This window comes from Anabrus simplex, chromosome 2 (assembly GCF_040414725.1).
Source record: "Anabrus simplex isolate iqAnaSimp1 chromosome 2, ASM4041472v1, whole genome shotgun sequence".
Lineage (NCBI taxonomy): Eukaryota > Metazoa > Arthropoda > Insecta > Orthoptera > Tettigoniidae > Anabrus > Anabrus simplex.
This window is the reverse complement of record NC_090266.1, coordinates 934,985,758-935,010,901: the sequence shown is the minus strand read 5'-3', so window position 1 is coordinate 935,010,901 and position 25,144 is coordinate 934,985,758. Positions and strand designations below refer to the sequence as shown.

At 40.0% G+C, this 25,144-nt stretch overlaps 1 protein-coding gene across 1 annotated transcript in view; it reads right to left on the bottom strand.

Moving 5' to 3' along the window:
* Window positions 1-24,480, bottom strand: part of mEFTu1 (mitochondrial translation elongation factor Tu 1) — a 129,693-nt gene extending 105,213 nt beyond the window's left edge. The window contains exon 1 of the mRNA XM_067139564.2: window positions 24,360-24,480. Coding sequence (XP_066995665.2) covers window positions 24,360-24,399 — 40 coding nt within the window. The 5' untranslated portion in view covers window positions 24,400-24,480. The remainder of the gene's footprint in view (window positions 1-24,359) is intronic.
* Window positions 24,481-25,144: the final 664 nt, after the last annotated feature.

Below are 25,144 nucleotides of genomic sequence, written 5' to 3'. Positions count from 1 at the left end.
AGTTACGTAGAAATGAAAAGGTTATCACAGGATAGGGTGGCATGGAGAGCTGCATCAAACTAGTTTATGGACTGATGACTCAAACAAAAACACAAGGCTGATGATGGCACACATATGCCGAAACTAGTACCATTTGACATGTGATTGAATCACAATAAAATGTCATTGTATTGAATAGGTGGACCTTGAAAGAATTTTAATTTACTGTTTATTTACCAGTTTCCAAAAATTATAAGAGTTTTTAAAAGTTCCCTCATCCCTGTCTTATCAACCATATCATGGTACTGCCCAATAGTCCTACTTCTGCAACCTTCCTTTCTATCATATTTATTTTTAACTATGACAAAAATAGTTCCGTAATTACACCACCAATCACTTGTTTTCCATGAGCTCATCTGGTTTTATCAGCACGATGTCTAGAGTACAGTAGTCTTCCCTCTAGTTCGCTCAATTACTTTGTTTTAGCTGACCTTCCAACATTTACTTATTTACCATCTGTTGGTTACACTTTCTGTCATTCACAATACCTTCCCAGTTAACGTTTGGCAAATTGAGATCACCTGCTATAATCACATTCCTTCCTCAGTTGTTCCCCATGCAGCTGATTATCTTATCAAATAATTCTGCATCTGGCCACCCCTTGCAGCTCTGTTCATCCAGAAAAGCATCAAGTTGCTTGTTATCTTTAGAGAAGAGTCTTACACCTAGAATTTCATATTTCTCATCCTTAACTTTTTCATAGCTTACAAATTCTTCTTACAATATTATGAACACCCCTTTCCCACCATTCCCATCCTGTCTCCGTATTAAACACTCCAGTTCTGTAATAATAATAATAATAATAATAATAATAATAATATTTGCTTTACGTCCCACTAACTACTATTACAGTTTTCGGAAACTCCGAGGTGATGGAATTTAGTCCTGCAGGAGTTCTTTTGCGTGCCAGTAAATCTACCGACACGAGGCTGACATATTTCAGAACCTTCAAATACCACCGGACTGAGCCACTCAGCCTGGCTCCAGTTCTGTGAGAAAATGTCTACATCCATGTAACTTCTTAGCCATGATTATACTCTTGATTACAAAATCTATTAATTTACTTAATTCTACTACTTTCTTTGCAATTCTTCTACAGTTTAACAACTTTATTTCATCCTTACTGTGCTTCCGCCTCCCTATACACTCATCACTGCTCCCCAGTTCATCCCGTTTCCCTGAATGTACGAGCATATAACACTTCTGAACAAACCCCCTAACTCATACTAACCACTGCGGTTCAAGTGAAGGCCATTTGAGCGTACATCCCGATCTCATACCCATCCATTAGTATCGACAAGTCTCACTCCGAACTTCCCACATATCCACTCCATGGTCTCATAAATCCCAATCACCCCGCCAGTCAGTGTCCCTCCTACACAGTATCCCACTGATAATCTCTGCTCCCTGATACTTCTCCCGCATTGTCATAACCAGATCCCACACATCCCCAACTATTGCCCTACATTTTTGGTACCAACGTGAAAAACTACCTCCTCCTCACCTACTTTCCTCAACATCTGCATTATCCTAATACCTGGATAACCATTTACCCTGGTTCCCTTTCTTACACAAACTTTCCCTCACATGCCTAGCAATGAAGTTCCCACTACCTGCTTAGATCCCCTCCTCATCTAATCTCCCATAATTTCATTGATGGCTATAGGCACCGTGCAGATAGATCGAAATGCTACTACTAGCGCCACATAGTGGCCCGTTCTGAAACAAGAGGTGAGATGTAGTGCGAGAGTCTCAGTACAACATGCGTGACATTCGAACAAATTGCGGGTTTAAAGCGATTCAATTCGGGGATCTAAGTGAATCATCATGCAATAAAGGAAGAAACCTTGTTGTCAGTGGCCACGTGAACGGCGCTGAAGAGTTAATTTCGAATGGTTTTGGATACATCACAGGAAAAGTGACCCGGCAAACGTCTGGCAATTTGCCGCCTTATATCGTGAAACTTGAGGTAGGCAAGGTGTAGTTAGGTAACAATTTATAAAGTTTATTTAGTAAGGATTACTTAATGCATGTTTGCTAAGTTGTACGCATTTTTATTTTGTGTTCAGGTTGACCAGAATCGTAATGTCTCTACCAGCGAATGTTCCTGTCCTGCCGGCGCCAGAGGAACTTGCAAACACGTGGCTGCGGTAGTGTATTATATAAATAATGAAAGTGTTGTTTCCAAAACAGACCGTCCGCAACAATGGGGAAAACCGAGCCCGAAAACAATGTCAATAGAAAAATATAGAAAAGGCAAACGCGTAGAAGAACTGTTCGGTAAAAAGACTTTGAGGACATCTCTTCCCCCCTTCGAATTAACTGAGAATATTTTAAAACACATCCCTTGCAGTCTTCGTACAATGCTTCGAGCAGAAGCAAGTACTGAAATCGAACAATCGTGCAGGGCCGTAGTCATCTCATTGATAGGGTAGTGAATGATGTGGAGAGAGAAGAATGTGAGGAAATTGTGACACAGCTATTACATTTACAGGTCTCTAACGACGTGCGCTTGTCAGACAAATACACCTTTCGCACTGTGAGTGACGAAATGTTTTTTCCAGCAAAGTGCAGGTTGATACAGATCATATAATTAAAATCTCCCTCGATACTCTATTCAGGAAACCCTCGGTGGTTTCAAGAAAGAAAGATAAGAATATCTGCTAGCATGAAAGCACATCGGATCAAAACTAGGCGACATAACTTTGATACTTTAGCTCTCGCATTTGTAACTGAATCTCCAATTGGGGGAGCTGCTTTGAACAATCTTTCTTACGGAAGTGAAATGGAAAGTGAAGCAACAGAATGCTATGGAAGTTCATTTGGTGTTCGTGTTATTCGATGTGGGTTAATAATCCACAAGAAACAACCTTGGATTTGTGCATCTCCAGATAGCATAGTTCTCGGAGGAAATGTAGCTGACAGAGTGTTAGAAGTTAAGTGTCCATCTTCGTGTAAAGATTAACCAATAGTAGATGAGTCAGGAAATGTGCGAGTACGTTATCTTTACTTTGACGAGCAAAATAACATACAGTTAAAGACAAGTCATATGTATTACACACAAATACAAATACTGATGTACATAACTGGCTTGGAAAAATGTGATCTATATGTACATAGCAAAGCAAACAGTTGACAATACCTATTTATCAGGACAATAAGTATGTCGAGGATTGTCTCACCAAATTGACAAAGTTCTATTTCAATAATTACTTGCCAAACATTAGCGGTATTCCTAATAATAATAATGGTACAAATAATTAAGTATTTATTTGTCAATTCTTGTTTTTTGAACGTTGAACAGATCAAAATGTAAATAAAGAATATATAAAACAAACTGATGGTAGAACAATTCTTAAACTATTATTTAATTATTGGAGGTTGCAAATTCGTTAACACGCAACACATATGCACGATGTCATCCACGTGTGGAAAAAGTTCTGTTGGCAATTTCTGTAATATATTGTATATTCTAATTCTTTGAATACACCTTTCTATGTGAATTCTAACACTCGCAATATTGTAAGTACTCTCAACTTCCTCAGCTGTTAATCTCCCGTCATGTAAGAACAGTGGTGTCACGGTTACGACACCGCAGCCAGGTAAGTTAGTTCTGATGCCAGGAAATCCTTTATCAGCCACGAACTCATCGCCAGGTTGAAGGAAAGTTTATAAACCACTGTCGGTTATGAACGAGTCGCTAGCTCTTCCACCGTAACATTTAGACTTAAAGGCGATCATACCACTAGGCGTGATTGCAATTAAAACTTTTGCAGTGTAGCAACTCTTGTATTGAGTATAGAAATACACTCTCTGATCTACTTGGGGAGGCTGTTTAACCCTAAATTCCGTGCAGTCAATAATGACTCGACAATTACCATAATTTCTCTTAAATGCTGGAGGCATTGTTTCTTGAACACTTTCCTTACTAGGCCAGAATATGAAATGTTTCGTACGCAGTGTCAGTTGCATAACCACGGTCGTATAAATACGTGAAATTGTTGTCCTGTGAACACCGAACAGCACTCTCAATGTAGAATAGGACAGTCCGGTTTTCATTTTCACTAGGAAAAACAGTAATCTGGTTTCTTTACATAATTTCGAAACGTTACAGTTTGGTAATAACGCAAGCAGCAAGGCAAAGACGAAGTTCACACCCGTTAAATCACGCATTTGTGTATTGTTCCTTATGGAAACCTGGACCCTGATCGTTTTCCGTTCCACACATTTTATCAGGTTTCGTAATGTCCCCTCCCAGACCGAAATTAAGTGGAATAGGACAGTGTATTTACGTCGTTTTCATTTATTGAATAAGAAAACATGAAGTCTGAACAATGAAAATCAGATGCCTCTGTTCCCACGGATGCGTCCTTGGTTATGTTACTTGGGCAAACTGTTCTCGAAAATTTTCCGTCTGATTCTTCCTTTTCTAATCGCTTGAGTTGTCTGTGAAAGCGCTGTAAGCTGGGTCGCAGCGACACATTCCTCTTCTTGTATTCATCCGGAAATATTGTCGGAACATAGGCTGGACTTAGTGGGTGTCCAGATCTTCTGTTTCCGACGAAATGTGCACTACATATTCTTGAATAAGTCGTAGGTTGCCAAAGTGATCCATCAGTGCTAAAAATTAAAACCAAAATGAAATTAAATCGGATCAATTGAACTTATTGCAAACATGTGCAGTACGTATGTGTAGACCTACATACTTCGTTCGGTTAACTACTTGTATCCATCGCCTCCTTCGGTACACTTCTATCGCTCGTTTTGGAAAACAATAAAATTGTACTCCACTTCCTGTATTTGCGTAAGTATTGGAACATCCGACAACACAACGATTGCGTTTATTTGATCTCCTTTTCTCTGCCATTTTCATCGGAGTAACTACACGCTCACTCATAACAGAACAGCTACTGCGAGTCTGGAGTCTGCCTCACTTGTTGTTCTCCGCCCGGCCGCTAGAGCGACACGCACGGTGCCTATAGAACCTACTTCCTTCTACTTCCTTTACTCTTCTGTTTCCTTCCCCCTTGCCTTGTCCCTGCTCTTCACTCTGCTGTTCTTCCTGCAGTGACAAATACAGATTCCTCTCCTGAACTCATCCCTGAGAATAACCCTTAGTCCTTTTCCTTCCACTTAAAACATTAGCCTAGCAGACTTCTGCAACTTCTCCTCTTCCTTCCCCTACCTCCTGCCAACCTACCATATCCTGTACATTGACTGAGGGAGACCTACCTTCATTCCTGCCCTCTGTTAAAAGACTCTCCCTCGAACTCATTCTCTCCTCCCTAATATTCTTTAATAATGTTATCTGCTTTACATACCACTAACTACTTTGACGGTTTTCGGAGACTCACAGGAGCCAGAATTTAGTCCCACAGGAATTATTTTATGTGCCAGTAAATCTACCGACACGAGGCTGATGTATTTGAGCACCTTCAATTACCACCGAACTGAGCCAGGATTGAACCGGCCAAGTTGGGGTCAGAAGGCCAGCGCCTCAACCATCTGAGCCACTCAGCCCGGCCCTCATATGCTTTAATGCCCGCTCAAACCCACAGTCCAAACACCATTCCTTTATTTTCTTCACAGAAATATGAAATAATATGGAAATATCAACACAAATAAAATAGCATATTATGTAAAAAAAAAAAAAAAAAAATATGTAAGAGGAATGAAATTCTACGTAATACAAGAAGATTTCACTACAATAAAACAAAGCATGATACTGAAGAAATAACTGCAGTACAATTATTCTACTTAGGGCCGGTTCTACCATCTGCTGGTAAAGTGGCTGGCAGCTGCCCGGGAGGTAAACTACCTGGAGGTGTAAATCGGCTGGTACTTTGGCTTGCGTCCAACCACCTTCGCGCAAGCGCTAGGTAGCTACTCAGAGCTAGACACCGATATACGAAGTTGGCTAGACTGATTTTCAGCGATTTCTCGCTTTCGAGTGTGGTGCTGTCTATCGTCAGATGCATGAAACCCATTTCGATTGTCTTATTTCCCTGTGCTTGCGTCTGCTGATTATCACCAAAAAGCCTAATAAGGGGAGTCTTAAGAGTTATGGACAACGATTCATGTCAAGCTTTCGTGATTTTAATCTATGATCTTCAATATCAATACCTAATTGGGATTAAAATCTCGAGATTACATTTTCTTACGCCAGTTATAACCTGTCATGCAAGGCAGCGTTTTTGAAAGGTATTTTCGTAGAAGACTGGTCAAGTCGCTCGCTCCGTAACAGAAGGTACGCAGGTTTTCATCGTATTTCTAATTTACATTTTAAAGTGTATTTTCGTTCCCTGCCGTTGTTCTTAACTCTCTTTTACGCGCTTCCATATACGTATATACACAGACATCTTCTTTACGGACTTATTGCCTTTGAGCATTCTATCTGCAGGCTTCTGTGAATTGATTAAGTATCTCCGCGATGCTCTATTTGCAACTAGTTCTGTGACCTCGTTTAGTTCAACCTGCTTCCATTTATTGATAAAGCATTTCATTTTAATTTTTAACTTTATGAAGATAAAGTTGGAAGGTACTGTAAATGTAAAGAACTAATCGGGATAAATATCCATTCATAGGAAGAGGAATTCGGGAATGGAATAGTTTCCAATTTCTTTGAAGTAATTTACAAGCCTATGTAAACAACTAATAGGGAATCTGCTACCTGGGCGACAGTCCTATGTGCTATTAACCATAACATCACTTGCTATAGGTAGCATACATATAAAGCAATTTTCCTAGTAGACATAATATTGTGATAAGAACGTATGAAAAGAGGCATACAGATTAACACAACGCTAATAATGGAAATAAAAAAGATTCGTCATAATAAAGACTCGAACCTGCACACTTCGTATTACGAAGCGAACGTGTTAACCATTACGCTAAGAAAACGCTTGGGTTAGGTAGGATACATACAGTAATATATAGCTCGTGTCCGAAAACTGAAAAAGTAGAAAATTTCAGCCTTTGCCTGACCTCTAGTGGCTAGTTCCGTAGCAAAGAGCATGAAATACTCATTATTGCCATCAGATGTCTCTGTAATCCTTTTGTGAAGAAACAAAATAATGTTGAAATGCACTTTGAGCTTGTTGATAAACGATATGGAGTCATGGAAATGTGTAAGAGGGTACAACTCTGTATAATAAACTGTCATCGTAAATATCCCACCAATAAAACTATAGATAGGTAAAACAAAAAAATGTAATTTTTTTTATTTCCCCTCAACCCAGATACAGAATAAGGTAAACTTAATGTAAGTAACACAAAGCATGTTATCTACTGAACACAAACTGAAATACTCAATATAAAATGTAAATAAATACCACTAATCTTAATTACTTTTTTTTTTTTTTGCTATTTGCTTTACGTCGCACCGACACAGATAGGTCTTATGGCGACGATGGGATGGGAAAGGCCTAGGAAGTGGAAGGAAGCGGCCGTGGCCTTAATTAAGGTACAGCCCCGGCATTTGCCTGGTGTGCAAATGGGAAACCACGGAAAACCATCTTCAGGGTTGCCGACAGTGGGGCTCGAACCCACGATCTCCCGATTACTGGATACTGGCCACAATTAAGCGACTGCAGCTATCGAGCTCGGTTTAATTACTATTAACAAACACTTAAGATATATATTTGTAGCATTATATGGATCTCACACAAAATTACCAAATTTTAATAGGTATTAACTACTTTATCACTATGATAAGACAAGAGTTCTCTCAACAGCCAACCATTCACCAGCGCGTCCAACAATGAATACTGAAGAAGTGGTAAGCTTTAGGGATGGGACAAATGGTTACTTTCCAGTATCATGTTCCTGTGTATCCGTTACACTGTAGAATTAGGTTGGAGTATTAGGATATAAAAGTAACATAATACAAATTGCAGGTCAGCTTTTGGAAGGAACATTCCTTATACCTGCTGTCTCTTGTAGCCCCTAACCACACCTTAGTAAGTACTTATAAATAGCAATACTATACCTTCATCTCGCTTTCTTCTCTCCCACTGTCCCTTTTGCTAGCTCGTCACTCACATTGTTAACTATTCCTAGAAAAATGTTTGCAATGACCCACTTACATTCCGAAAACTAATACTTGCTGCTATGTGCATTCGTAGATGTCCAAGGATCTGTAGTTAAACAGACATTAGGACCAGACTTTATAAAATATGTTGATGAACGAGTGTCTTATACACCTTAGATGCCGCCGGAATGGGTCATGAGAAAGTAGCCCTACTAGGCAAGACATAAGCAGAGTTTAATCCAGTACTTTTCTGTTATTTTTTTTTTTACGTTGCACCGACACGGACTGATCTTACGGTGACGATGGGATAGGATAGGACAGGACTAGGTCGGAAGCAACCATGGCCTTTACTGAGGAACAGTCCCAGCATTTGCTTGGTGTGAAAATGAGAAACCACGGAGAACAATCTTGAGCATTGCCGGCAGTGGGGTTCGAATCCACCATCTCCCGAATACAAGCTAACAGTTACGTAATACAAACCGTGTAGCCAACTCGCTCTGTAAATCCAGTATAAAAGGCTCCAAAATCATCATTTGTCATTTACAGAAGGTTGTGGGTATGTGGCAAACAACAGTGTAAGTAGCTTGTCCAGTGTCCTATTTTTTTCTGTATATCACTCTTTCTTTTTGTACTAGTAAAAATTATGGTAGCAGCTTTTGTTGCACTGCCTCACAGGTTGCAGTCGATGACAAAATTTCAGGACTCACAGATTCACGTAATGGGACTTGCGATAGCTTTTCAGAATGTAATATTTGAGTTCCATGTACATTATCAGAACTATGTGAACCGGTAGAACTTTTAATTTTTTAAAATTATTATTATTTTTATTAATATTATTATTGGGTAAATTATTTCAACACGTTTCTAGGAAACCGTTTTCCTGTAATTGAGTTTTTGTCCACATAAATCGTATCGGATGTAATACATCCATTCACTCATTGTTCAGAACACGGAGTGAAACCCGAGATGCAAGGTGGGAAGATCAACTGTAACTGTGCCGAGGAACTACGCTTCTGTATGTATCACCACCTGCAAGCCTAATACAAAGCACTTCGAATAACTGAAGAATATCTGTAACCGACCAGTAAGTAACAGGATAGGAATGCCAGTACTACCACTAACCTGTTACAAAAGTATCCCTCGCGCCTGCGCAGGAGTGCGCCCTTAAAGCGAGCTGCTATGCTTCCTAATACCCGTTAGCCAATCAGAAACTCCCTACCCTTCCCTTGGTTTCGCTGAGACAGTTACTTCTGTATCAGGGTCTCTGGAGGAACATAATATTTCTGGAACAGCTTACTCTTATGGATTAGGATACAGTATCATGTTACGATATGTAACTCCCATCTCTAGTAAGCTTTCATTTTTGTTAGTGAAACAAAGGTTCCATCATGTCAAAAGAACTGCGAGACAGAATTCCAGCACCTAGGCGACTCCAAAAATGGCAAAAGTAGTTAGCGGGACATTAAAAAAAAATCAATAGCATTATTATCAAAAGTAAGACTAAGGGATACACCATTACAAACTGAGGATATTAGTACATACTGTAAGGAAAAAAAAAAAAAAAAATGATTTGGTCCATAAAAGCAGCAAGATAATTCACTATGCGATCACCCAGCAGTGGGTTATCGAAGTTGCTAATGAAAAACAGTGTACAGAGTTTAAAGCATGCCGCACATGGGTGCATAACTTCAAGAAGCTTAATGCTGTCGTATCGCAGGAAATAACATCGGCAGCACACGCCGCTGTCCTGCATAGCTGTGTGTTATGACTCAAATATGCAAACTTAAAAGTTTCCTGTAGGTCGCGTGAGCTACTTTCTGAAAGAACTGTTTTGGCCTTTGTGTTACTCCGGGCTCATTTAATGCTAGGATTTATTTAGTTACATGCATATTAATTTATCACCATTGGTTTGAGGATTACACTCCATTTATCACTACTGGTCTGCTTGCAAAACAAACCCCATGGCACTACAACCCTGATGGGCCTTGGCCTACCAAGTGACCACTGCTCAGCCCGAACGTCTGCAGATAATGAGGTGGCATGTGGTCAGCATGACTCCTCTTCTCGGATGTTACTCTTAGCTTTCTAGACTGGGACTGCTATCTCACCATCTTAGACCTTCTCAATATGTAACCTGAGTTGACCTAAATCGAACCCGGGGCCTCCCAGTAAAGGGCAGGCTCATTACCCCCCAGACCGCATAGTCGGCTGGTCTGCTTGGAAACATAAGGAATTCTCTGCTTTCCTCTCCCTGTGCTAGCTGTTTTATGCTGAACTAACTCAGGTAAGTTTTCTACAATGTTTGGACAGGAAATGGTTAGGACTGGGAAGATACCAACCAAATCCTTTATTTAGGTCCTTACTGAAACTTACTTGTACGGATATCAAAAGTGAATAAACAGAAAATTATTTTCAGGGGCTGTCCACAGTGGGGTTTGAACCCATCCACTAAAAAACCACTTTGCAGCTACATGATCCATACTGTGTGGCCAAATGCTTGTTTATGTGTATATGTGTTTCTTAATATATCACCAATGGTATGCAATAGGTAGTGGTTATGTATCACCATCAGTCATTTACAGTATAAGGCCCCATTCACAATGTAAATGTAACCGTAAACTTAACGATGTAACGTGAGTGTAAAATTACCGTAAAATTTGTGGTATTGATTATTTTCACCATGTTGGTCCGTATTGACTTATATTCAAATTTCTGTAAAATATTTTCACCGCCTTGTCAATACTTATACATTTTATTTTATTTAATTACCGTACATGTACATGTTTTAAGAGCCACCGCTCTCTTCTTCAGCGGTGCCAAACATTAATTGATCCTTGGACTATGGTACAATGGTATAATATAACAAGTATATATGAATTTTGAAAATTGTTGCAACAATTTTTCTTAGTTTCACCTTTCCTACTTACTATGTCATTTGTTGCAGATTTTACTGGAAATTTCCTAACTAATGTAATCTATTAAATTAATCTCTATAGGTTAATTTATGTCCTTATTTACATCTGAAAGCCCTTTACTCACTCACCCAGTCAATCAATGAAGTTTTATTGTAACTGTGTATGCGTATATATGATGGGTATTCAGCTTGAAGGCTGGTTTGATCCTCAACAGCTGTTATAGATAGCCTGGGCATCACTGACAAGGCTTACCAGGGAAATGAGGAGTGATTTACTTTCCAATTTCTTTCCTCACTGAGCCACAAGTTGCCATTACATATCAGTATGCCAAGCCCACTGAAATCCATGCACCAACTGACCCTATTAGTGACATTTTCACACTATTCACAAAAGGAACTAGCTGCATAAGGAATGGCATTACTAGCATTGCCCTTGCCTCATATCATCAAAGTCAAGGATGAGACAGCCAGGTCAATGAAAAGTAACAAATTTATTCTAGCCCATACTAAAAGACAAACACTACATCTCACCAGCTGTTTTCAGGTGGTTCTGTATTAGGACCTCAGAAATGTGTTTTAAGAGCCCAAAAAATCAATCTTATAGGCAGTGGCTGGATTTTCAAGAATAGAGGACAAAGGAGATTGGAGTGATAGAAAGAAACAGTGAGGCTTTGTGTGGCCTGTGTTCGGAATCAGCTGTATCCTGCACATTTAATGTAAAGAGTCATTTTGAGACGAACTGTACAAATGATTGTTCTATGCCGTATGAAGAAAGAAGAGATTTCATTCTTAAAATTGAAAACACAAAACAAACAGTTCTTTTACATCATCTTTCAGGCCAGGGAATAATATCAGTACAGCTAGTTTCCATCTGTCTCACTGCTTAGCACAGAATGGGAAACCACTTTCTGACGGCAAGTTCGACACATTTGAAGACATTCCCATCAAATAACAAATAATTAATAGAATTATAGAAATACCAGCCATCAGAAATACTGTCAAGGATAGAGCACTAAGAATGAGTGAGGATGTTTAAGAGCAAGTGACAGATGATTTGGATAACGTCCAGATATATTCCGTAAGTTCTTCGCCATAAGACCTACCTGTGTCAGTGCGACGTAAAACCATTAGAAAAAAATATTTATATTCTATAAGTCTTTATGAAAGCACAGATGTGAACTTACAAGCAAGGTTAGCTGTCATTTTTCCGAATTCCTTGTGCAAATAAGAGGGAAGAATTATTGTGCCTGTAGTTAAATTGCTGAGTTTTCCACAACAACCACAGGGAAAGATATAGCGAACGAAGTGAAGCAAGAACTTGAATTAAAAATGGGGTTTGACTAACAGAAAGTAGTGTCTGTGAAAATTTTTTTTTGCCAGTGAATTAACGTTGCAGTAACACACTGATGGTTTTCGGTGATGCAAGGATGGGAAAGGGCCAAGATTGGGAAGGAAGCGTCCGTAGCCTAAACTTCCTTAACTATTTGCTTTACATCACACCAACGCAGTAGGGTCTTATGGCAACGATGGAATAGGAAAGGCCTAGGAGTGAGAAGGAAACAACTGTGGCCTTAATTAAGGTACAGCCCCAGCATTTGCCAGATGTGAAAATGGAAAACCACGGAAAAGAATCTTCCGGGCCTCATATGGGTTGAGTAGGCTACTGCGTTTACAAATAACCTTTACACGACATCTTACAGGAGATACTGCCCTATACCTACCTCATGTTGTAACTAAGCATGTGTGAATTTCGTTGTTAAGCACAGATAATCATAGGATTCGAGTTTCTATCACATCCATGCATTTCAATTCAGAGTGTAGTGTTTAAGGAGAATGGCGTGCATACATTGGAAGAATGGCACTATGTCAAATCTCTTGTTCTCACACCAGCTCTCACAGCAGGAAGCAAATTACTGGATGAGCCCATGTTCATAGTTGTTTTGTGTTCACTATAGACACTTATCTCAATCTTCTGGGACTTCTGAATCAATCATGTTAATCAGGTGCTCCTCTAGATATCCATCACCTACTTCTGGACGACTTTCTAAAAAGTGAAACTGTTCTATGGACAAATCCGATTCCCTGCCTGGTTGGGGATTTTAACTTTTTTTTTTGCAAGTTGCTTTACATCGCACTAACACAGATAGGGCTTATGGCGACGATGGGACAGGAAAGGGCTAGAAGTGGGAAGGAAGTGGCTGCGGTTTAGAAAACCATCCTCAGGGCTGCCAACAGTGGGGTTCAAACCCACTATCTCCCAAATACTGGATACTGGCCGTACCTAAGCGTCTACAGCTATCGAGCTTGGTGGATATGAACTTTGTCTGGTTAATTCCTCTAGCTCGGGGAATGGATGTTTATGCTGTTCTTAATACACATCTTCATCCATATAAATACATGCAGTTATCAGCTTGCATTCAGGAGATAGTGGGTTTGGAACCCCACTGTCTGAAGTTATAAAGACGATTTTTCGTGGTTTCCCATTTTCACACCAGGCAGATGCTGGGGCTGCACCTTAATTAAAGCCATAGTCGATTCCTTTCCATTCTTTACCCTTCCCTACCCCATCGTCGCCATAAAACCTACCTGTGCCGGTGAGCCTACAGAACACCACAGAAACACGCAATAGTGCACACATCCACATAGGGTTGGAGTAGGGAAAGGCATCCAGCCAAAAAAATTGGGCAAATCCGCAAAATGTGCCAACACCAGGTAACTGGGAAAAGGAGATGAAAAAGAATTTGATGGACAACACAAAAACTAGAAAGCATACAGAGGGAATTCAAGATCCATCAAACCTTTCGTTATAATTTTACCTTCTGCAGCCCAGCACTCGCTACATTCAGCTGCACACGGAACGACTGTAGTTTGTTTACACGCTTGGGAAGGATGTTGTCAGTCGCTTAGCCCTGCCAACCTCTGTACTTAGGAACTAATTGAGTGGTACTTTGATAGCTGGTGGTGGTGATTATTGTTACATTGGTTAGACCTTTGGTCTCTACCATTAGTCTGGACGGTTAGAAGCTGTAAAGCGGCCCCAGGCTCCTAGTTTCGTGAGGAAAAAAGATTGGTCTGGACGGTTAGGATTCTTGCCGTTGACAAAACCATTGGTCTGGACGGTTAGAAGCCATGAAGCGGCCCTAGACCCCTAGTTTCGTGAGGAAACAAGATTGGTCTGAACAGAAGAATATTCGTTTGGACGGTTAAGATTCTTGCTGTGGACAAGACCATTGATCTGGACGGTTAGAAGCCGCGAAGTGGCCCTAGACCTCTAGTTTCGTGTGGAAACACGATTGGTCTGGACGTGCGGACAGTTAGGATAGAACCTGGACAAGACCATTTAACGTAAGTATTAAATTACTGCTGTTGTGTATTTCACATTGTTTCCTTTATATGGTTTTGTGCTTTTATTCAGCCAGGGTTGGTAACGCAATGTATTTATCAGCATTGATGGCAATGACGTCACATTCTGTTCACGTTGACCAATGAGAATGCAAGTAGTTACTTTAGCCATGGCCGATGGCGGGTGCTGCCCTTATTAGGTTATAAATGTACTTCCGGGGGCAGGATGGTGGGTTCCTGGACATTGCAATGAACACATCTCTCCTCTAAAAGGAATTCCAACTAAGATTTGCATTATTTTCGCTTCGTTATTATGTTAAAAACTCTGGGCTGCGGAAGGAAAAATTATACCAACCTTTCCAATAACAGAGAAAAAAATTCTGAAGAAATGAAAGCTTTTCCAATTTTACAAGTTTGAGATCCTTCTACTTACACTTCATTTCGATGACTCAAGAGGCAGAGAGCTCAGGAAGCAGACAGATTGTGTGGCTGCAATCTCAACAGTCTTCAAGAATTTTTTTTAGCAAGTACCAAAAGTTATTCATGGCAGGGAAAAATTGTTTGCATCAACGAGATGCTAATACCGTTCAAGGGCAGATCTCAATTTAAAGTATACATGCCAAGAAAGCCATCGAAATATAGAATTACGGTAGTATACTCAACAAATATGCTAAATGTTCATATCTGCATAAGTTAATGGCTGTATTTATACTGGTAAAGACGCTGATGGTATAGGCCTCACAGGTGAGAAGAATAAAGAAGCTAATGCAGTTGATCTTGAGAGTCACAAATGTTATACAGAAAAACAGAGTGCAATGAAATAGGGTACAATTGGTTTTCATCGGTGGATCTGGTAAATGTCTGGAAAGACTGAGGTCTATTACAAGTAATGAATTTCATCTTGGTCCGAGTGGAATTATTATATATAACAAATTCCAACTTGTAAGTTTGAGAAGTTCCAACTTTCCACCACTTTAAAATCTTACATTTTTCTTAGATTAAAATAACATTAATTTATTTTAAAACTAGCCGATGTACCCGCGCTTCGCTACGACTTCTACATTGCATACAGAATTCTAGGTTAGATAGAGTAGTGTACACATTGTGAGCAAGATTGTATTAAACTGCATATCTCATAACGTTACCCTAGAAACGCGACGCGGAAGTCAGCAAACGTCTTTTCTCATATGAAGACTGGAGTAGGGAATTTTCATTGCAATGGTAGGCCTGCTTGCCTACCGTAAGTCACAATCAGGTTGGGGAGTTTTCATTATAATGGTAGACACTCACTTTCTACCTGCCTCTCCACATCCTCAGAAAGACTGTCTTAGTGGTTTTCCCAACTGAAATGAACATAGGTCACTACAATGACGTCAGTAGGAATGGCGCAATTCAATGATTTCATATGAAATACTCTAGGAAATGAAAAACCATATATTTTCTCACCTTTAACAAACAGTACTTATGCTGCCGATCTAACAGTACAAAGCTCCAGAGCTGGAACGACCAACCCGCACACAGCCGTGATGCGTGAACACTCTCCGTCTTTTTACGGCGTGTAGTATCGAATAGTGGAGAATCCCTGGGCAAAACCTATGCCCTTTTACCAATCTGTTTCCTAGGAGTACCCAATGAGTCCTGAATTCTGAGTTCACAACACTGGCGGCGGAAAAATATATCTGACTTGGAGGCAAATTTTTCCTCCAAGACAGAGGAGAAACCCCCTCTCCAATGCTAACTTGGAATAAAATGAATGTAGAATTTAATAAAAGTGAAGAGGAAGAAGCTTTTTTTAAGAAATGGCTCTTTTCAGGGTTGATTTTGAGTTTATTAGTGAATTGTAGTGCTGTAATTTGGAATAGGCCCAAATTGTAATTCTAGACCAGGTCATACTACCACCACTAAGTGAGCCTCCGCCGTAAGTGTGCACACTGCCCATTCAAAACAGCGCATCAGAGTAGGGATCGAATAGCTGAAACTCTATGATGAACCAGTGTGTTACGTACCAGCAATATCAGAAAATGTGTGAACCAGAGGAGTGGCATGTTAAAAAAGAAAGTTTTCTCACTCCCCAGCTATTTCCCGCCAATATTCAGTCAGGCTGTTATAGTCGATACGCAGCAGTAATCCCATCTATCATAGTTGAGTGGCAGCATAACAGACAAACAATATCACAACAAACAATGGTCAATATAATGTCATTGTTGATAAATGTTATGCGCTTTCGATATTGTAGGCCCACACATTTAGTTTTCTTCCGACTCTGAAATACCACTCTTATCATAGTCGGTACGGTACAACTGAATAAAGCTTAAATGGTCAGAAATTGTATTCCCTATAACTTTTCTTATGTAGTGCTCTTTGATAGGACCAATAACATAGGTATTTAAAAATTAAATTTTCAGTGTCTTCCCCTAAACTACAATTTCATCCAGGGTGAATAAAATTGTTTGTAGCTTAGACTGGTTTCTTATTCCCCAACTCTCTATACCGATTTTCATTAAATTCTGTCAGCCCATTTTTTCGTGGCTCGGCATTGATATGGACTTAGCAACAAAAATACAAATTAATGAATATGTGTGTTCGTAGCTGGTATGGTAAAAATGTATAAGACATAAATGATCGGAAACTCAATTCTATATACCTTCAGTTATGTATTATCGGCACACTTTTTCTGGATAGATTTACACCCTAGTGCTGAATCGGTAGACCTCGGCAATCACCGAGATTCTTACTGGCAACCTTTGAAACACAAACAATGAATTGCTTATGCAACGCTGCACGACATCAGGCGTACACTTTACGTACTAGTACTGTTGTTGTTTACACAGCAAAGCCAAACTATACAATTCATGCTAGGAACAAGATTAGCATTGAGAAATGTTATATAATGTGTGTGACACAGTTATTGGCTTAAGATAATAACGGTTTAGAAACTTCATATCGATCGAGCCTATTATCAATTCAATTTTCATTTCCATTCAGTTGGCAGCACTACCAGAATCGGGAGAGCTCCCTCCTTACTCTTCACCCCCCATACACAAATCAATACAGAAAAAGTGTGCTGATAATAGTATTTATCGATACGACCACTAATAATATACAGTAAATATGTGAGAATTAAATTCTAGGCCTTCCCCTGAACTACCATTTCACTTAGTGTGAGTAAAATAATTTATAGCCTAGATTATAGTGGCTCATCCCTCGACTTTGCATACCAATTTTCATTAAAATCTCTTCAGCCGCTTTCTCGTGATGCGTGTACATGCATACAGAGACAGAAATTACGGAAAAGTAAAAAGTGCATTACCTTGTAACTGTGGACATGACTGATACAGAAATACCATTCTTTTCAAATTCTGAGCAATGTAAAGACAAAACTCTTATTTTATATATATATACACACAGGTGTTAAAATTAATTTTATTTACAAGTTGGAATTTGTAATATAGACTGAGGTCTATTGAATACGCAGGAACTATGACAATAAAAGAAAAGAGATTCCTAACGAGTTCCAGCTGTCACGTTCCAAAAGATTGGTTCTGCTATGCACGGATTTACTGAAGGCTTAATACTGATGTCTTCCTTCACCCACCCCAAAAAAGAATTGTGATGTATTACAGGCACACTTTTTATCGATAGATTTGTGTACGGGGGTGAGTAGTAAGGAGGGAGCTCTCCCGATTCCGGTAGTACTGCCAACCGAATGGAAATGAAATCTGATTTGAATCGATATGATTGATCAATATGAATTTTCTAAACCTTTATTATCTGAAGTCAACAACTGTGTCACACACACATAATATGTAACAGTATGTAACATTATATAATATTTCTCGATGCTAGTCTTGTTCCTAGCATGAATTCTATAGCGTGGCTTAGCTGTGTAAACAACAACAGTACTAGTACGTAGTACGCCAGATGTCACACAGTGATGCCTGAGTAATTCATAGTTTGTGTTTCACAGGTTGCCAGTATGAATCTCGAAGATTGCTGAGGTCGACCGATTCAGCACTAGGGTGTAAATCTCTCCAGAAAAAGTGTGCCGATATTAATCTTCATGTTGTCACTGTACCATAGCGGAAGTGTAAGATGACAATGGAGAGCAAGAAATCAACAGTTACTACCATGAATACAAATCTGGTGTGGATACACTTCAGATGAAATCTGAAAGTTATTAATCTAACAGAAGAAATGGAAGGTGGCCCAGGGCAGTACCTATTATTTTCTTTGTTCAATGTAGCTATGGTCAATGTCTATATCCTATATCTGTACTAAAGGAACATAAGGAAGGTCTGACTTTGTGCACGAACTTAATGGAAATGGTGAAACTCCATCTTGCACAATGCCATTATATAGTCCGGCCCCGCGGTGTAGGGGGCAATGCGTCCGCCTGTCACCCGGCAGCCCCGAGTTTGATTCCCGGCCGGATCAAGGTTTTTTAATTGTAATGATTAAATCCCTGGCCTGGGAACTGGGTGTTTGTGTCGTCCTTAATGTTCCTTTCCTCACAGACAACACTCCACACTTCCAGCATTCCATTAACAAGCAGGTTCATACAATGTGGTGCCAGTAGGGGCAAAAGATCCAAAAGGGTCGATGCCCCGAACAAATAGCATTAATAAAAGAAGCCATTATATAAATTGAGAAATAATATTAAAGATATTCATCTAGAAGATGAACTGCCTGATGCAGAAGACATGAAAAAAGACAGACTTGAGAAGAACACTTTCAGCACCTGGCCAAACCAAAAGAAGAGAAAGACAGCGGATTAGGGTATTACATGTACCGATCCTGTTCACATGAACAAGATGACTGTTGTCAGGTACAGTGTTCTCACTACTTGTGGAAGATCTGCATTCTCCCTTCACCAGTGGGGCTTCAGGGACTCGCCAGCGTGTGATTGTGGTGCATTGGTACAGACCATGCATCATATAATGGACGAATGTCCTCTGCGTGCTTATGGTGGAGACCGGAAAGATTTTGCTGATGTCTCAGTATCTCTAGTGCAGTGGATAAATAATTTAGATATCCATGTGTAATTGTTCCCTACTTAGTACCATGTATTCTTTGCAGGTTTTTCTTTTGTATAATATTGTCCATTATGTAAATTCCATACACTTAATAATAACAATAGTGAAAGGACATTAACCCTTCCAAAAGAATGTGTACAGAGCTGCGAAAATATTCATTTATTGTATTGGTTTTTCTGTAAGCATCCTTCCAGAACGACGTCAGCCATTTACAGCACTTTGATTGCAAAGCTTCTGTGAGCATACTTTTCTCCTACTCCTTACGTTAGTAAAATATAGGCCTATCAACCAGTGGCGTATCCTGGAATCTCCACTGAGGCATGCAACTAGTAACCAAGCAGTTAACACAATGTATTAAGTAAATTTCAATTCTACTCACCCTAATTACATGTAGGTGAACTCGAGCCGAACAGTTTTATTGTAAGTTTCTGGATTGAACGTGCGTACACAATTCTTGTTTTCTGTTTTTAAATTTACGAGGGTCCGCCTCTGTGGTGTAGTGGTTAGTGTGATTAGCTGCCACCCCCGGGGGTCCGGGTTCGATTCCCGGCTCTGCCACGAAATTTGAAAAGTGGTACGAGGGCTGGAACAGGGTCCACTCAGCCTCGGGAGGTCAACTAAGTAGAGGTGGGTTTGATTCCCACCTCAGCCATCCTGGAAGTGGTTTTCCATGGTTTCTCACTTCTCCTCCAGGCAAATGCCGGGATGGTACCTAACTTCAGGCCACGGCCGCTTCCTTCCCTCTTCCTTGTCTATCCCTTCCAATATTCCCATCCCCCGCAAGGCCCCTGTTCAGCATAGTAGGTGAGGCCGCCTGGGCAAGGTACTGGTCATCCTCCCAAGTTGTATCCCCCGACGCAGAGTCTGAAGCTCCAGGACACTGCCCTTGAGGCGGTAGAGGTGGGATCCCTCGCTGATTCCGAGGGAAAAGCCAACCCTGGAGGGTAAGCAGATTAAGAAGAAGAAGAAATTTACGAGGGAAGGTAGAGGTCTCTCGGCTTTAACTATATGAATCTTTTCATCAAACGAATGGCCAGTAAATGGCTTTTCAAACTGATTTACAATTATATCCGTTTTAGACTCATCCATCGTCAATACCACATGTGCGCAAAATATAATAAAATACCGAAAACGACGAATAGCACAGGAACAGCACACACAGAATGAACTCACTAATCAGCAAAACGCACAATGAATTAACTCACTAGTTAGCCACAACTGAAGCACGAGAGGTAAGTCTCCCCAGTGGCATTGGTCAGTTTCGTCACGTTGGGTTCTCGCTGGTGGGGGTAATCTGTGGGTCCCGTTCACTGTAAACATGCCGACTTTCTCCAAGTTGCTAACAGATGGCAGAGGGTAGCACGGGTATGGGGTGACAAATTCTGACCAAGTTTCAATTGCAGCGACATCGTTCGGAGGGTTTCAGAACTACGTCTGCCACAGAATGCAATTTTAAGATTGAATGCCTTACATCCTTAACTCCTCCATTTGCTGTCTCTTTCTTCCTAGAGTGCAATAGACGGCGAGACTACACCAGCACCACACGTAGTCAAGCAACGGAACTAGTACAGTTGCGCGCACCTTTTGAACTTTGAGAGATGAAATCGTTAATATTTGACTTGAAACAACCTAAAATCGTACATCAGACAGTTCTTTGTGTTATCATAACGCATGCAATGAATGCCTTGCATTCAAGGAGAATACGCCCCTGCTATCAACTATGCCGCAGTTATTCAATATGAGTCAGGTACATCTCCCCTGATGTGGAGGACCAAACAATGGATACGTATCATGGTTTGAGCCTTATCAGGGAGCTGGAACACTGCCACAAAACTACATATTTTGAATCCCACTGTCGGCAGTCCTCAAGATGGTTTTCCGTGGTTTCCCATTTTCACACCAGGCAAATGCTGGGGCTGAACCTGAATTAAGGCCATGGCTGCTTCCTTCCAACTCCGGCCTTTCCTATCCCATCGTCGCCATAAGATCTATCTGTGTTGGTGCGATGTAAAGCCACTAGCAAAACTACGTATTCTGACAAGGATGTAGGCTACAGTATTGTTATGATGAAGTGATGTTATGAGTATGTTGACCAGATTGAGAACTTTCATAAGGAATCTATATCAGCAATTTTAATATCACCACCCCTTCTGAAAGTCTTTTTTACAATTGGCTTTACATCGCACCGACACTGATAGGTCTTACAGCGAAGATGGGATAGGAAGGGGCTAGGAGTGGGAATGAATCGGCCATGGCCCTAATTGAGGTACAGTCCCAGCATTTGCCTGGTGTGAAAATGGGAAACCACGGAGAACCATCTTCAGGACTGCCGACAGTGGGGTTTGAACCCACTATATCTCGAATACTGGATACAGGCCGCACTGCAGTTATCGAGCTCGGTCTTCTGAAAGTCTTTTGCAGAAGAAATATACAGGCCACTGCTACGATAAAGACTGACTGAACCAGCAAGGACTGTGACATACTGAAAGGAGGCAACATGAAAAAGAAGCCTCAAAGAAATTTTGACTTCAGATTCCATATTAGTAGCTACACGGAATTATAAGAGTGACACTATCACTCCAGCTCGTAAAGTGACACAATATTCAGAGCAGCAGAAGAAATGGACACTAACTGACCAACCAAGGTTCATTCACAATTATAACAAGCACACGAGTAGTACATTTTCTCCCTATTGGGTATCGATCAGAGGAAAGAAATGGTACTTTCTCATAATTGCATATTGCATTGGTGTAGCAGAACTAAATTCTTAGCAGCCCTACCCAGCTGATGGAAGTATGCTAGGCTAGACTATTTATTATTTCGCCGACGTATTGTAACAGCTATCCTACAAACAAATCGCCAGGTACGTTTGACCACAGGAAGACCATCTTGAATTGATTCCAGGTATGATATGATGGGTTACCGAGCTCGATAACTGCAGTCGTTTAAGTGCGGCCAGTATCCAGTAATTGGGTGATAGTGGGTTCGAACCCCACTGTCGGCAGCCCTGAAGATGGTTTTCCGTGGTTTCCCATTTTCACACCAGGCAAATGCTGGGGCTGTACCTTAATTAAGGCCACGGCCGCTTCATTCCCATTCCTAGGCTTTTCCTGTCCCATCGTCGCCATAAGACCTACCTGTGTCGGTGCGACGTAAAGCAAATAGAAAAAAAAAAGATATGATGGGACATTTTGAAGCAGACTTGCGTACTAGTACAGTTACAGCAAAAAGGAAGCAGCTTCACTGCTGTCACCGTAAGAAGGAAACGACAGTGTGTGAAATGTGAGCTATCCCTCCATGTTTCAAGTTTGATTCAGTAGCACACAAGAACTTGAGTCAGAGGTCACTTCTATGTACACAATTAGTGTTCTTCCCACGAACATTTCTGAGCATATGTATTCAGCTGACTTCCTGCGAGAAGGATCAGCTGGTTTTCGAAAACCTTTGGACAGAAACATGTGAAACCAAGGTCACTGTATTCTTTTGAATGCTTTTAAGTATTTTGTTGAAAGAATAAAGCAGATGCTAACAAAAAATAATTCAGCCTTATCTGGGTTAAGACCATCATGTAATATAGTAATAAAAAATGATAGTTTTTCCTGAGTTTGTACTTCTGTTCATTTTAAATTTCAATGAATACGCTACCCCTTAAGAATAAAAATAATTTCAATATATATATAATATATATACACACACACACATCTCCGTGACCGATTTTACTGCACGTGTTATTTAGAGATGTCTTATAGGCTGGGGGTTAATATTCCTTTCGAAGCAGACTTTCCAAATGGGTGAGCATTCTGAAGTGAGTGAGGGAAATGTAAGAGGAAAACTCAACTCAACAATGTTGCCCAGAACATACAAGGCTGGGATTCAAGTTAAAAAAGACAAAGTTCCCCTTTTAGATTACAGCTTTAATACTGGCAAATTTTCTTGGTTAACTGAGATGAATATCTAAGGAAATGAAGAAGGGTAGATCAACGTCACTACTGAATTACTGAGCAGTTTGTTCACTCACTATTCATTACCTTATCTTATGCCCGAAGATAGCAGACCGGGATGCCTCAATCTATCTATCTATCCCGTTCTACAATGAATTTTAAAATCTTAATACACTCTGATACAGGGTTGCCCAACCATGAAAGAGCAACATCGAAAATATATCCAACTTCCAACAAGAAGAAGAATGAAAAGAAACTGCCCATACCTATCACGTCCAAGGCCTCTCGTTGGACCCAGTCAAAAGTACAGCACTAAGTATTATTAACGTTTTTCACAAAATAATTCACACAGTAGGGCCATTTTAATTATTTTCCTACCCAAGATTCGAAATAATCGAACCACGAACATAAACATTCACGAATATTGAGCACTTGTGAAATATGACCGCGAGAACATAGTACACTAAATTAGTAGAAATAGGCCTACAGAAATTCTTAAATACAGTGTCCAAAAATCAGGAAGGAATGGCTTGGAAATCTTCCTTAACATTCAGGTACAATACACCATAAACCAGGACGCAGGCTGTTGACTGAATCCTAGTTTGCTTGCAGTTTGCATGTGTGCGATATGCAACAATTGACTAAACATATCTCGCATGAACCTAAAAACTGAAACTGCTGGGTATATCGACAGCAGTCTCAAGATGTAATATTACATTACATATTCATCAAATTGTATAGTACAGCGTTTGGGAATGCAAACAAGAAACTGTAAACCTTCAAGATTGAAAAATCATTCAACAGTGAAGATACATTAGCTTCTTAAAATAATGGTTGCATACGATAAATATAAGCAATTATAAGAAACAAATTGGATACAAAGTCTCCCTCTAAAGCCAAACAAACATAACCTAACTTCAAGCACTAACAATCTAAGGAACTAAACGATAAACCCGTATACAACACTATTACCCGCCAAATGAGAAGGAAATTAGATCAGTAATCAATATAGCATGAAGTACGCCACTGTCAATGCTTACTCCAACACAAGACTTTCTTACCGGAATTCTGAATTATCTTGGTACAGACCCAAAACGCCATTTTTAAGGTTCATGTGCTTCTATACCACCATGAAAGTATGTGCAGTGCACACAATCAAAGAATTCACACAACTGAACTGTTGCCGGTAAAATCAAAGAGAAGTTAAATGAGCATGATATTCATCTGACCATTCACAAAATGTATACTTTCAGTCCGTCGTGGGGATTAATAACAAAACAATTTCTTAAATGGATCAATTCCTAAATTGTATGTATTGTTTATTAAAACTAGATTAATATCGCTTCAGTAATGAATGAAATATTAATTGCAGCCAGCGATAATGTGGTAGTAAAATTGAACGAAAAATAATGAAACAAATAAGTATTCATGTTCCAATGCAGAACTTGGTCGGTAATTCTGAACGTCGCTTACATTTCAATGCGTGGTAGTGTTCACATATTTGTGTGCTTCTGAAACCCACTTCTCACATGGTTGATCAAACTGCATTGTTTCGAACGAGGACTAGGGAATGGCTAATTGCACCGCCATATTTGAATCCACTTGAACGCCGCGTCTGCCATATTTAACTATAATATATTAGTTTCATGGTCCGTATTGATAGTTCAACTACAAGTATGAAGGAAGAGTTCTCCACCTAATCAATACTTTATTTTACATAGTGTCAATAATTTACATAAAAACAGTACCGGTTTCGACCCGTAAATAGGTCATCTTCAGCTGTTAGAGAGCTTTCAAAATACCTCTCTTTCAAGAAGAATTGAAAAAAAGAACTGAACATAATTCA